At 40.9% G+C, this 15,599-nt stretch overlaps 1 protein-coding gene across 2 annotated transcripts in view; it reads right to left on the bottom strand.

Moving 5' to 3' along the window:
* Positions 1-15,599, bottom strand: part of myo1d (myosin ID) — a 108,516-nt gene that overhangs the window by 62,995 nt on the left and 29,922 nt on the right. For both annotated transcript variants that reach the window (XM_022742487.1, XM_022742488.1), the window contains 2 exons: positions 1,932-2,002; positions 64-138 (listed from right to left, as the gene is read on the bottom strand). In XM_022742487.1, the coding sequence (XP_022598208.1) occupies positions 64-138; positions 1,932-2,002 (146 nt within the window). The remainder of the gene's footprint in view (positions 1-63; positions 139-1,931; positions 2,003-15,599) is intronic.

The following is a 15,599-nucleotide window of genomic DNA, read 5'->3' as shown; positions in this document are numbered from 1 at the left end:
AAGAATACAGTGAAGAGTGTGTGTGTGTGGAGGTGATTGAAGCGGTGTGTGTGTGTGTGTCACCTGTTGTAGAGCAGTATCTTGAAATCCTGGAACAGAGTGTCTTTGTTCTTATCAATAAAACCCACCACTGAGTACCTGTGAAAAGAGAGAGGCAAGTAAATGCACCTGCACACACACACACACACACACACCTACACACACTTTTGTTATGTCCGTGCACACTGCCCTACCTAGTGTCCTTCAACAGTCATGTCATAACCATATGATTACCTCTGCCAGTAGCCCTATAGCCCTGTGTTAATATACACTAAGTTAATGCGTGCTGTTAGAGATGGACGTGCTATAAATAGCAGAGGTGTTATTCTCCATGCTGTGAGATGTGAGGTGCACTCTGCCCCCTGCCTGGTCTAAGTGGCTCTGGGATCAATCAAGCCTGCCAGTCACAGGCCTTGCTGCTCAGCTCAATCGTCCCTTGGGTGCCAGACACTTAGCCCTCATGAACAGGCTCAACACATTTCCCTGAGAGCACTTTTTGGGGGCTTAGCGTGTGTGATTTATTCATTTCATCATCCATGTACTTTACAGACCGGGAAGTGGTGCTGTCATTTTCATGGACATCATGCAATGAAGATGTCAATTGATGTTACACCAGTGTGTGTGTGTGTGTGTGTGTGTGTGTTTGTGTGGATGTGGTTGGGCACAGTTTTCAGTCCTTTAACCTGCAGTAACTGATTTCTTTGGCAGCAGAAACAAGTCGTGAACACAACATTGACTCATCATTAGCTCTGTTTCTGGTTTCTACCAACTCCCGAGGGAAATGTCTGCCTCTCCAAGCTGCTAAATGCTCCACTGTGTTCACCAGTGAACTGTGTGTGTCTGTCCAAAACAGTAAACAGGCCAAAACAATGATCTGAAACTCACTACCTTATTATAATCAAGCTTAAAACAGCGCTCAGGCTAAAATGTCTGAATTGTCCTTTTGTCATGAACTGGTCCGAAAAAGATGAAATAATCTTTCGCAAATTTTTCCTCATTCACATTGATCATGATTCATCCACATTTTTATTTTGAGTAATTTGATGTTTTGCCTCCTTTTTGCAGGAAATGGAATATTGCAATTCAATGTGAAATTGTCAAATGGAGCCTTTTGATACTAGTCAATTTCAGCTCAGACACTTCTGCCTGACTGATGTTTAAATGTCATTAAATTCAGGAAGTGTATTTGCATTTCTCTGGATGTTACACGCCAGCTGCTCCTGTTACACTCACAAACGTGTTACAGCCGTACTTGCTGAAGTAACACTGAAGTTCTGTTTCTCTGATCAAATGTCATTACATGCTCACTGATAATAAACCTTCAAATAATTGTCAAACAGTCAGAAAGAAGAAATATTAAATTCTTTAAACAAACACTGTTGTGATGTGATCATACTCTGGTTGACTGACAGCACTGAAGTTTTGCTTGTGGATGAAAACAACAGAAATCAAAGGTAAGTTTGCGTAAAATTACTTGTATTTGTGCACTAAAATGGAAATTCCTCAAATAATAATGTAATTCTTATTGATAACAATATTTTTGCATTGATTGGTTAAAGGCATTATACTGTATAAACTAAGGGCTCAAAGTAATTGTGCATTCCTGCTCAGAGAGTAACAGGGTCTTGGCAAATATGGAAATACAGAAAACTAGGTTATGAAAGGAATATTTGGTCAGAGAGCGTGAATGAGTTGTGCTCCCACGTCCCCCCAAACAAGACTCAAGTTTCATTTAAAAATCCAAAACCTCCATTTGCTCCCGAGGTGGAGCCAAAGGTACAGGACTGTGGTTTCAGTCGGGCATGAATATGTAAAAATGGACAAATGTGGAAAAAGAGGATGAATCATCGGTAAAAGCTTTTCCTGAATAAATAAAACGTTGAGCTACTTACACCACGTCTCCTGCATAGTGCCTGATGCGAAAGTCTCTGTCGAACTCCAAACTCTTATCAGTGGGTGAGAGCTGCAGAGAGACAGAGAGAGAGAGAGCGGTGAGCGAGCAGCAATGAAGGTTAACTCAGAGCACTGTAGTGAAAGAGCAATGCCTTCAGTCTGTTACCTGGAAAAATATTGACAGTGTCGCTGTTACATTGATGTTTACTTTGCCATCACAGCCAGGATTATTCAAATTCAAAAACCTGCTATCCGACTTTTTGTAAAGTTTTCAAGTCTCAAGTTCTGATGAGCAAATTGAACGTCAATTTCAAGCCGTTCTGGTCTCATTACATAACAAACTAACTCAACAAACAAAATATAACTTTCACTTTTTCAGACCAAATTTTAACATTTTCTCCCCAATGATTTCTGTCTGCTTTTAGTTCTGAATAAATAATGTCCGACCATGAAAGTAAATATGTTCTAAATATGTTCTTCCCTCAAGAAAACATTTGAAAACATTTTCTGGTGAACAGCAGTTTTCCGTTGTTTTCAGATCTGTGATACACACTGCTGTGCAAATAATCATCAACTGGTGTCTGAATGTTTGATGATTATTAAATTTGTGTTAATAGTGTTGTTTACATCATTGAAACCAAGTCTTCTAAATGCATCTAATAGTAAATACATATTGAAGCTGTGTGGCTGTGTACGATCTGCCTGACACTGGACACAATATATTTTCTGCTGTTTCCAGATTTGATCAAACTTGAGGCTTGAATAGTTTTCACTCTGAGTCAAGTTGCACAGCAGTTAACACCGGGTCCTTATATTTTTACACAGAGCAGTACTTAAAAGTGGCTGCACACGCACGCACGCACGCACACACACACACACACACACACACACACACTCTGTTAAGGAGGTTCCTATAAGCTTCACAAATAATCATCATCAGATGTTATTCTGTCATCAATTCTGTATTAGACCTGATTTATATGAGTGTGTGGACATGAAGATATGAAGCTAAAAACATGACATCATTTGTTTTTTCTTATTCTTACATTACACTTACTATAGTATTAATGATAAATAATAAGGATCCACAGCTTCTTAAGACACTAGGTTGGGGGCGCTCATGTCTCTCAGCGTTTTGATGAGTTTTGGAAGCACCTTTTAGGCTGAAGGAAGTTTACATGCAATCTAAGCCCAGGTTAAGTCTACAGTTGAAATTTTTGTGCATTAAGTCTGCTCATTACATAAAAAAAGTTTTAGAGGACACGGTCAAATCAACAGTAGGCAGCAGGTTCCAATCTAATGTGATAAATAAGACTTTCCTCTCTTTTACCTCTCCTAATAAATGTTGACCGCACATCTGGCTGCTTTAGCCTCCCTGAAATTCCAGATCCACATCAAGATAGCTTAGGTAGATTGTCTATCCTTGTAAATGTATGTTCATATTGTCCAGACTCTTAAACAGCCCTTTGTTATACCTCTAAACACGTCAAACCACACAGGTTAAACCACACGATAAGAATGATAAGAATGTTAAAGCTACTGCTACAGCAGATGCAGTGGTGCAGAAAACAGTAATTCTGTCAGGGTGGATAAGTCTTACAGAAAAGAGGAGGGGTGGAAAAAGAGCAAGAGAGTAAGACAGAAAAGAATGTGCAAGACTGAGATAAATAAAATTCAAGCATGGGGGAAAGAGAGAAGGTGAGACAGGCACTGAGGAAGAAGAGGAAGAGAAGTGAATACGATGTGATAGAAAGAGACAGTGCAAGCAAAAAGAGAGAGCAAAAGTGTGTGTGTGTGTGTGTGTGATACTGATGCCTGTATGTAGGCCAGTTTGCAGGAGAGCACAGAGGGAGGAAGCATGAATGGAAACGCAGAGGTCTGCCGCAGCCATGCAAAAGCTTCTGATGAGTGGGATGAGGCTTCTTGTTTCATCTGCGACTGCAAAGCAGCCAGTGACAAGTGAGCTTCTGAAGTAGAGCAAAGTTGCATGTGTGTGCACGTGTGTGTGTGTGTGTGCATGTGTGTGTGTGTGTGTGTGTGTGTGTGTGTGATTCACTAAAGGTATTATGCTGACATCAGAGATTAGAGGGAGACAGGAGTGAAGAGAGGTATCCTGCGCTCTCATCACAATCCCAACAGGAGCAGAAGAACAGGAAGCAGAAAGATTAAAACTACAAGTAACAAGGAGGAGAAAAAAACTCTGTAAGCCCCACGGGACAGATGTCAAGAAAGTAAGACAGATACAGAATTAAGGAGTATAGCCAGAAAGAAATGTGGACAACCCTGACTGCAAATTTTTTTTGTCTATGATTTATGTAAATTAATGTGATTTAATGGTCAGTTACGTGCCAGAACTATTTCTTGAGGAACAACAGTTTATCCAGCTGCCCAGGACTAGTACAGGTTTTGGTTTCTGTACAGACACGATGTTAGAACACCTGACAACTTCACTGGGATGAAAAGATTCCCTCATGCTGCACACATCAACTACATCCGGCTGTAGTTCGATAAGGCTGTTGAGAAAGTAACTCAATCACAAATTTTTGTTATTTACTTTTCAGTTTGTGTGGATTAAACACACTAAATACTACATATTTATTAGTGAGCTTTAGAGGTGTTGGGCAGAATAATGCCAGCTGTTTCCAGCTGTTTCCACTTGTTTCTAGGGGGAATTTTCAGTAGATCGATTTTAAATTAATTGCAAATGTGTGTTCCAGCTTTTTAAACGCAAATATTCTCTAGGTTTCTTACACTTTCCTTCTCTTACAATTATATTAAACAGAATATCTTCTTTTAGGACATCAACATCGGGACTGGGATGCTGTGATGAACTTTTTCTATGCTACTTGCTGACAGTTGAGAAGACAATCAGTAGATGAATCAATAACAAAAATAACTCGTATTCTCAGCCCTACATGGGATCGATACTGTATCAATCTCCTCATTTCACTCACAGAAATGAACTGAATAATCGTATTTCCCAAAAACACGTTGCACTCATTTAATTACTTCATTTTGTATCCCTGTGTCTGCTTGGTCCTCTCCTATATACATTTTATTGTGTTGATTGTTTGTTCAATTTGTCAGATTGCACAAATAAATAAATAAAAGACAAACTAAGCAGTGCTGTGGAGGAACAGGAGGAAAAACAAACAACTAACAAATAAAACTTTCGGAGCCTCACTGAAACATCCTACCTAGACTCCACTTCTCTCAGCTAAGCCAATACTGTATGTTCCATTACTTTGGATCTTTAAGAAAATATTGTATGACTCATTGAAAGGCTCAGTGCTCTCAGGCACTGAGACACACACACGCACGCACACACAGACACACACACACACACAAACTCTCAGACAATCAAACAGACAGTGAAAGAAGGAGCATCCTGTATGAGGGAAGATACTGCAAACACACACACACACACACACACACACACACACACAAAAAAAATCTCACAGACACAGAGAGATTTACATCAGGGAGCTGAATGAATCAGTCAACCTTGAATCAAGTCCAGCACCCGAATCAAAACCACAAAGGGCCCCAGAGTAAATCTCTGACAGATCCAAGTGAAAATCCTCAGTGAAATCATAAAACTATTTACCTCCCTGGCACTTTAGAAATCTGCTGAAGCATTGAAGAGCCTCCAATAATACACTCCTCTGAAGTTTTTACTGCCAACTGCAGTGTGCCCGGCAAACAAAGGGAAGGGAACATTATAAAGAAAGATTATTTAATGCACATAGTTAGCAACACTTTCTGAAAATACCACACCGCATCATTTAGAGGCTCCAATGCCTTTTCAATAAGCTCTTAATGCTCGAGATCTTAATTTTAATCCTGTCTGGACTCTCCCGATGGGCAGCACAAACCAAACTCTTCCAGCTGTCTAAAGTCTAGCACATAATCTATTTGGAAATACAAAACACACACTTTTCAGGGGGTAAATAGTACTAACACATACATGAGTGCACGCTAACGCTAAAACAGACACACACACACACAGACAGACAAACAGATGCACTATCAGACAGACAGCCTGCATCTGCTGGAAGCCACACTGTCCCTCATCCATCACAATCAGTTACACTCCATCACACACACACAAACAAACATTCACTACGCACACACGCAAACCAGACACACATCTTGGCAGCTTTATTATTAGCACCTCCTCTGTGCTTGGGATGCAGCCTAATGTTAAGAGCGAGGGCGTGACGGTGGCAGTGGTGGTGTGTGTGTGTGTGTGTGTGTGTGTGTGTGTGTGTGTGTGTGTGTGTGTGTGTTGTTGTGTGTGTGTGTGTGGTTCTCATGGTCATGTGTGTGTGTGTGTGTGTGTGTTCATGGAGAGGGAGGGCAAACTAATAGAAACAAAACAAGGTCAGAATAATGAGAAGAGGAAGTGAAGACAGGAATGTGAGCGTGAACCAACAGATGAGAGAAACACTAACATTCAGAAGAATGTATCACAACTATTCATCATTTATTCCTTAAACATATTAAAACCTACAGCATGGACACAGTTGTTTTAGTGCTAAAACAATTAGTCTATTAATATCAGAAATTTGACTGGTAAAAATTTCAATAATTGATAATCATTTAAGTCATTTATTGATTGATACTTATTGATCGTTTATTTACTGGTTACAGCTTTGCAAATGTGAGGTTTTGTTGCTTTTCTCTGTTTTTAATCATTGTAAATAAATATATTTTGGTTTTGAATAGTTGGTTGGACAAACCAAGAAATTTGAAAATATCAGTTTCGACCACCGAACTGTAATGGCCAGTTTTCACTTTTTTTAATACATTTTATAGACAGATTGTGCAAAGAAGAGACTAATCTGAAAATTATCAACATTGCCAAAAGACTATTCCATTTGTATAAGTCATAATTATCAAAGTGTTTAAGTAACGTTTACAAGTTTTCTGTTTTTTAAAGAAATGAAAAGGAAAAACATATTAAATAAAAATTGTGATTTACAGAAATTTAACTTAATGGTGGCAAATCAAACAGTCCAACATCAGCAACTAAAATCTGTGCAGGGAGAGAAACCTGTGAATTGCTTTCCCTTTAAAAATAACTGTGGCACACTGCACTTAACCCCCAGTTGTTTCAGTGTAAATGCTAGTGATGCTAATTCAGGCAGTAAAACACAGTGATTAAGCTGAGCAGCTTCAGGCGTATCACTCCATGAATGTAAAGCAGGAACAGTGCTGAGACAGTCAGAGAGCTGTCCCAGGACTAACAAAGCTTACAAAATAAATTACTAGTAGCATGTGCTACACGTGATACAGGACTGGAGTTGCAACTAAAATGCTGATTATTTTTTACAATTAAGCACTGGGAGTCAAATCTCAGACCACAGTGAAATATTTTCCTAAAGCCCAAAGTGATCATTGTTTTCAAGATGCTTATTTTTTCTGACCAACAGCCCCAAACCCAAAGATATTGAATTTACAAAAGGCACCAAAACATATTAAATCTTTACATTTAAGAAACTGCAACTAGAAAATATTTGTCAGTTTTGCTTAAAAAGGACCTCAAATGATAAATCAGTTTTCAGAACAGTTATTTCTCTGTTTCAGCTCGACTACAAATTTTTATTCTGTAGATTTCAAGTCAACGAAAGTGTGAAAAGTTGTGAAGCTGCAACGGCAACATAATAATTCAACCCTCCACAGTCTTCTCAGCCTTCATATCACCCTCTCCCTCTCTAGTCTGTACAGTAGAAATGACTGATAGCCATATCGCCAAATAAACAGATTAATTAAGCAGATAGAAAGTGGTTTCAGGCACCATCAGCCACTGAACCCAGACAGAGGTAGGGAAGACAGAAAGAGCCAAGGTGACACGTGAAGCAAAAAATAATGAGCTTTGACAGGAGATGCAGAGGAGCGACAAGCCTGACGGGATTTTAGTTTTCAATCTTAATAAATAAAATAAAGACAAAGGCAGGCACAGCAGGTGAGGTGGGGGTGGGGAACATATAAATTACAGAGAGCTTCAGAGAAAACCAGACAGGGAAACTGTGAACAGAGGAAGAAGTGAGGTGAGGAGGCGAGAGACAGAGAGAGAGAGAGAGAGAGAGAGAGAGAGAGAGAGTAACAGGAACATGATGGACTGACTGTGTCAGGTACACACTGCAGCAGCACCTGGTGGTAATGTTACAGGAAGTGATGATGACACATTTTCACCTTTAGCTCTTATTAACGTGATGCATCATAAGATTTTGTTTGCAGAGAAAAGACACAGAAGACAGCAGCCACTGAACAATTTACCCAGAGAAATTAAAGCACATTCAGGCCAGTTTAACAGCAGCTCTCAGCAGTGATAGAGGCACCACTTAAAAGCCATACACCAGGACCGAGTCCAACATACAAACAGGTGGTAAAGTAAAGATAATCCTGAGAAACTGAGTGGAAGAACATTGTGGATGCAGAGGCTCCTACGCAGGGCTCATGGGGTCACTGAAAGGTTTGATGGAAATATTGTGAATCATATGTTTTGGCCTTTACAGTCACCAGATCTCAACCCATTTGAACACCCACAGGAGTATATGGAGCGACCTGTTGGAGCACGCTCTCCTCCATCATCATCGAGGGAGTATCATTCAGAAGAATGATGTTCATCCCTCCAGCAGAGTTTTAACAGACTGGGAGAATGATGATAAGGAGCACTGAAGCTGCTCTGGCTCATGGTGGAATGACACCTTACTAAGGTACTTTATGGTGGTATTTACTTTAAAGGATAGGTTCAGTCCATCTTAATACAACACTCTCATGTGTATATGTCCAATGCAACTGTTTTTGGTCTGTCTAATCGTTTCCTTGAGTCCAGATTTTTCTTAAACCAACCCTGTTACGACTACTACTACGAATCACTACAGAGTTCTTCTACTCCAGAAAGTCTTACACAGGTACATTGGCTCATTAACTGACAGTACCCTTTAATTACTCTTTCACGGTCAAATTTTTTTTACAATGACATACAAATTGTAGGCAGAAGTTTCTACCAATAGTGTCTGATCAAGACTTGGCAAACTTGCACTGCTGAGCTGTTGTTAAATATATATGTCAATTTATAATCTCACAAATGTGTTGATTGCTTTTTGAACACACCAGACAAACCAAACAGAGTTGATCGGTAGAATTTTTTCTGGCCAACTAAATTGTTCTCATCTTTTCTTTTTGTTGTCTGCACACTTAGATTATTGGGACACTCCCACCTCAATCTGACTCCCCCCTCCCTGCCTCCACTTCTATCGCTCCAGCACCTTCTGTAAACACTTTTCCAGCAATCCTTGTTTGCCACCTGTGCCCTCCTGCTCTCTCTAGCCTCTGGACTCATCACCATCTACAAGGGTATGAGCCAGACCTCCCGATGAGCAGCGTCTGACTGTCTCCAAACCTGTCAACAACTCACAGTGGGAACCGCGGGAGCAAATCCAGGCGGCAGATGAGGAGATGGATTTTGCGTTTCATGCCCAATGCACTGAGTGGCAGCTGTCAGGGTATTAAAACATCGAGTATGGAGCTACGTCCTCACTTTAGACAGACATATACATAAGTACATCTCCTGTAAAACCCATCAAAGTGTCCCGGTACTGGACTGCAGGCGACTATATCCGCTGCTTAATACTCTTGTAAACACCAATTAGACTCCTCTGTGTGTCCTTGCTGCTGCTGCTGACCTTGTGCCTCCCTGGAGCTAATGACCAGAGAGCCTTGGTGATTAGCATCACCAACACATGGCCCATGAAAGCTTTACCACTTAGCACAGCCCCCCTACATGCATTCATACATGTGGCAGCAGGTGGAGCACACACACGCACACATATACATCACATCCTATTAGTAAGCCGCATCTGTACAGGCCAAGTGCTGAGATGCTGGTGAGAAGGGGAAGATGAAAAAAAAAAAAAAAACTGAAGAAAAAAAGTGACAAAGGAAGTGTAGGGTCAGAGGAGGTGTTGAGGGAGTGATTGTGAAAGAAGAGAAAAATTAAACAAAGAGTAGGGAGAGACAGGGAGGGGCATGATGGCTACTCTAACAGGAACTAATGTGTCAGCGAATGATTAAACACACCCGGCGAGATCAAAGCAACGCTCAGTGAGAGGAGAAGGAGCAGAGAGCGAGGAGGACGGCCGAGGGGAGGAGGCGAGGATCCTCTAACACAGCAAAGCAGGGACAAGAAACATGACCAAAGAGAGGACTGTGACCGTCCATCAGTGACTGGAACAGGAATTGGTTGAAATCTGTTGGTACTTTGGCTACGTTTGGCTTAAGGGATAAGGTCGACATTACGCTATACAGTATAAATTCCATAAAAAGGCCATAGCCAACAACGTGTCAGTCTCAGTTTCTTAATGCTTTCTGACACTCAGCCCCAAGCCAAATGATGCTGCAGTACGTCTGTACCTGTCTGCTGCTTCATGCTTGGCAGGTAGTGCACAGTAGATTTACAAAGCTTTTTTAGATAGAAACAGCTGCCTGCTGTTGCTAAAAACGAAGCTGATAAAAGTGTTGAGACTGAACCACAACAGTAAATTTGCTGCCTGAGAAACCAAAACAACAAGATAAGATATGCAATAGTAAAGCTCTGTGCAACTGCAGAGTCAGGTAATAATTCACATACAGTGTAAGGCTCATTTCCTAAAGGCCAGATTGGATGGAGCTGACAGAAAGGCTACGTTAACTCAGATAACCACTGCGGTGAGCAGTGCAGAAGCAGGAGAACACGTCTGGATCCACTCCAGGAATCTGAGGCTGCAGTGGCCACAGGCTCACCCGAACTGGACAGTTGAAGATTTGGTCTGATGAATCTGGATTTCTGCTGAGGCAGCAGATGGTAGGGTCAGAGTTTGGCGTCAACAGCATGAATCCATGGACCCAACAGTCCAGGCTGCTGGTGGTGGTGTAATGATGTGGGGAATGTTTTCTTGGCCCCTTTATACCAATCAGTCATTGTTTGAATGCCACAGCCTATCTGAGTATTGCTGCTGCTTACCATGTGCATCCCTTCATGGCCACAAATGACCATCTTCTAATGGTTACTTCCACTGGGATGTGGCAGAACAAGAGATTTGCAGCATGAATGTGCAGCTGATAAATCTGCAGAAATGATATGATGCAACCGAACAGCGATAGAGCTCCATGGCACAGAGGAAAGAGCTATATTCAGGCAATAAGACCATAAAATACAACTATCAGCATCCAGTTTAGTTGTGGTGCAGTGACCTAAAAATAGATTCAAAAGCTGAATGACTCAAGTGAAACACTTATGAAACTCGTTGAATTTCAGCATGTAGAGTGTGTAGAGTTCAGCAAACACAACGTGATGGCAAACTGCAGGAGACAGTCAGATTTTACTGCGTCAATGCACAAGCAAAAAAAAAAAAGAAAATCACGATGAAGCATCGTTTGCAGCACATCATATTAAAGCATTTCCCTTTAGCTAAGACATCTCTGTAAACAAGCCCGTGGCTCTCGTGCATCAAAAGCCCCTGATTAATTCATAACAAGGCTGAGAAGCCTGGAAGCCAATAAAAAAGAATTTATCATCAGCAGACTGCAAAGCAACATGACATATTGAGATGTGAAGGCGCAGTTTAGAAGTCACACCAGACTGCATCTGTTACTGATATAAACTTTCTCTTCCCTCTCCGACTTCTAATCTGGTCTTTTCAGGACATGTGCCTGTATGTGCGGTTATGTATGGACTCTGTACACCGTGACAGCCGTGTGTCATTGCATGCGTGTGTGTGTGAGATGTAAATTCACTGTGCACATGCAGCATCTTGTGAATGAATGAGGAGGGGTGAACAGCCTGGACAGGGTGTGCTTATGTGTGTTTCAGAGCGTGAGTGAGTGTGTGTGTGTGTGTGTGTGTGTGTGTGTGTGTGTGTGTGTGTGTGTGTGTGTGTGTGTGTGTGTGTACTGTAGACAGGTAGGCAACAGAGTGAAGACAGAGTCTAGCATCACCCAGTACTGGAAGGAGGGCGAGAACATAACCGCAGACACACAGGACAGATTGTGTTACAGAACATTCCTGGAATAGATCTCTGACTCAGTCTCTTCCTCTTCTTCTTTTTCTTCATCTCTCATTGCTCCGTCTCTTTCACAGCACACTGCTGAACACTGGAGCAGAACCTGAGAACATTCAGTCCAGATGTATGTTGTTTGTTTGATGGCAGTGAGAGACAGGTGTTGTCAGGACTCAGGGTTCGTTCTTTACCATGGAAACAGCATCTTGACAGCTGTTTAACGACAGAGCTGGACTTGCGTGTTGACATGTTTTTATTTGAAGCTGCATAATTTTGCTTTAATCCATTTCGTTAAGAGAAGGTTTCACTTTTTTTATTTCTTTCTAAATGTCAAAGCCTCTTCCACTTGGTGGGGAAATGGAACAAGCTGTAAACACAATTTATCACCTTGGAAACTTGATATATATGATGTGAAAAATATGGATTAATGAAGCCTTGAAATACAGCACTAATACATGTGCCTCATCAAACAATGTATACTGTATTTCTAGTCCCTCAACCTTTTCTCTCCTTGATCTCACTTCCTTTCACATTTAATTCTCACTCTCCCTGCATACCTCTTTTCCTCCCCTCTCCCCTTCTCCCTCTCTCTCTCTCTCTCTCTCACACTTCACCCATTTCTCAACCTCCACACTTTTATTCTGGCAGACAGACTTGCAGAGATGTGAGCAACGAGGCTACAGAGCCACAGTGGGTCTTTAAAGTCTGCAGAGCTCGTGTACACTTCGTAGCCTCAAAGCCTTGAAATTTTCAGAACTTTCTGGAGAGCTAATTTGCATCACGAGTGTGGGTTAGGATGTCTATTTTGGGTCACACTAATATACGGAGAGAGTTTCTCTCTCTCTTTTTTCTTTAGCTGAAAGTAATTCACTCAAGGTTGTACTCTGCTTTTGAAATAAAAATTAAATCAAAATCCAGTGGAAAGTAACAAGAAGAATGACTGTAAATAAAAGCTGTTATGTCTGAAACACAAAGTCAACACCTGACAAGAAGAAGATGGATCTAAATAACACATTAATAAAACTAAGAGCTGAAACAAAGACAAATAGCAGCACACGGAGATTTGCATTAATATTATTCATGAGTTCATATTGTGCGAGTGCAACCAACACATTTTGCCTGAGGTTTAATCAGGCTTGTTTTACAATAAATAGTCTTGACTGAACATCCAACTCCCATCAATCAATCAGGAGACCAACAACAAGTACAGTCAGTCTCTACTGTAAGAATATCTTAGTTTAGTAGCTGCAACTATGACTCTGACCACTGAGTGGTGCTGAGAACAAAATGTCTAATTAGACATGACAGTCCTGCTGCTGTACCTTCTCAATTAATGTCAATGTGGGTTGTAATCAATCAAACTGACAATAATCAATCACCATAAACCACAGAAAAGGACATCTAGAGGAACAGAAAGAAATACACTACAAAAAGAGTCCAAGGTTTCATTCAACCGATGTGGCTCTATTGTGTTAACTGTATGCATCCAGTCTGATGCTAGTTAGTGTTTCTACTGCAATAAAGTCAGGAAAGGAAATAGATTCATTTGTACAAATATGTGGTCCACTACACTCTGCTTTTTAACTATAACTTTGTTTCTCAGGATTAAAACCAAGAGTATGATCAAAAATAAAAAAAAACGCTCTCTGGTCATTTTCCATCGACTTCAATTAATATATTTATTCTGAGCCCAGGAGACGAGACTCTACATGTGAGAAACATCACCCCCAGCCTATTCTACTAAACTGCACAAGGACAAGGTCATAGTTAGTCTCTTCTCAGAATAACAAATTCCTCTAAGAACAGTTTACAATAAGCACAACTTAGAAACCGAGGCACGACTGGACACTCTGTCATCAATGTATGAAAAAAATATGAGTTTTTACAAAAGCAACTTTAACAGCAATTATTCAGATACATTGTGTTAGGACATGCAACTGTGTTTTTGTCTTTTCAATTTCAGGAATACGTTGTTGCAACAAGCAGCACATTCGATTTCAAAGTGGCTTTCTCATTTTTGTTAAATCTGAATTTATAAGTGATCATCTACGCAAATATTGATCCCTTTGCCCCAGTAATGTTTCTCAAACACAGATTCAATTTAAAAGCAACAACAATAAATCAACACATGGAAGGCTCATCTCTTATACACTCTGGCCAAATTAATTTTAAAGACTGTTAATATAAATGGTAATACACACTGTCTATCCCTCCCAAATAATATGCCCTGGAGATCTACTAAAATCCCCCAACAATTCACACTACTTCCTGACAAAAAGTCCATTATGTTAATGTTGCCTGGCAACAGGACTCCAGACAGTACAGAAAAAAAAGATCTCTGGCTAATATTGACAGTACAGTACTGGTTCCAGGAAGTAACAGCTGGATCACTGTACTTTCCAACCCTTGATTTCACACGTCTTTTAAACTCTTGCTGTCAGAGGAGCGGGTCAGGGAGCAGCAGAAGGGCAGCAGCAGGGGGCATATCGACTCCAAGATGATAGGAGGAAGGGAAGCTTCACCGATCAATATGCCCTGCAGCAGAGCACATCCCTGATTCAACCTTGCTTTATTCACTTTCTTCATCATTGTGCACTTCATTCACTGGGAAACAGCGGCTACAGGGTTCAGTGCTCAATATTCTTTCTTTGCATCGCATGGGAACACGTAGCTGCCAGGAATTCTTTGAATAGGCTCTCTGACACAGTGCCTTACTTTGTAGCCTGTTTCTTTATCTACACTGGCCAGAAACATACAGATGACCACTTGTCATCAGTCATTTTCACTGCATCACCATCTCCCCGACTTCTTCCCACTTCTCCATTTCTCCTCATAAATGTGTAACTACATCCCCTCCCTCCACCACCACCTTCCATTCTAACACAGCAAAGCACCAGCTCCATACACTCTCATTGGCTGCCAGTGACATCACTTGTGCAAAGTGTTGAGTCAGACTCCCAGCCCGCTCTTTCTCTGACAGCTGATGCCCCCTTGTGTCCTCAGAGGAAAACTGCAACCATCTAAATAAAAACACCACTGTGGTTTTAAGTCCAATCATCAGCTGCCCCAAACACCGTGTTTACATGTTAAGCATCGGCAGAGAAACTGAAATACACTGACCCCAGATCAGTGACGATGAGTGACCCCTGTCCAAGCCATCTGATCCCACACACAAAACGTGGCTGTTAAATTAAATTGGATTATGATTTGTCTGCTCTCACAGACCATTAGAGTGAATTAGATTGTAAGCCTTCCTGATTATTAAACAGGATCATGTTCAGTCTCTTCCTCCAGCGCTAATGGTTACTTACTGCCTGGTGTAATCTGCCCTCTGGTGTTCTCAGGTTACCACAGCCACATCCTGCATCTTCAGCATCAGGGATAACTGACACTTTTATACTAAAGTTTGTTGATGAGTTTATTGTTTGAGCTTGTTTAATTTCATTTGCAAATCATGCCAGGGACCTATAATAAAATCCACCGTCATGAACTTTAAAACAGACAATAACTTGTTCTGCGCTGATATATGGATGTTGTAATTTGTCTATCTTTATCATTTTAAATAAGTACAACTAGTGTACTCAATAAAAGTGAAAAGAAACATGATAACATGCTGATACG

This window comes from Seriola dumerili, unplaced genomic scaffold (assembly GCF_002260705.1).
Source record: "Seriola dumerili isolate Sdu_G_001 unplaced genomic scaffold, Sdu_1.0 BDQW01000068.1, whole genome shotgun sequence".
NCBI lineage: Eukaryota > Metazoa > Chordata > Actinopteri > Carangiformes > Carangidae > Seriola > Seriola dumerili.
The sequence above is the reverse complement of the archived record's forward strand: the minus strand, read 5'-3'. Positions and strand labels throughout refer to the sequence as shown.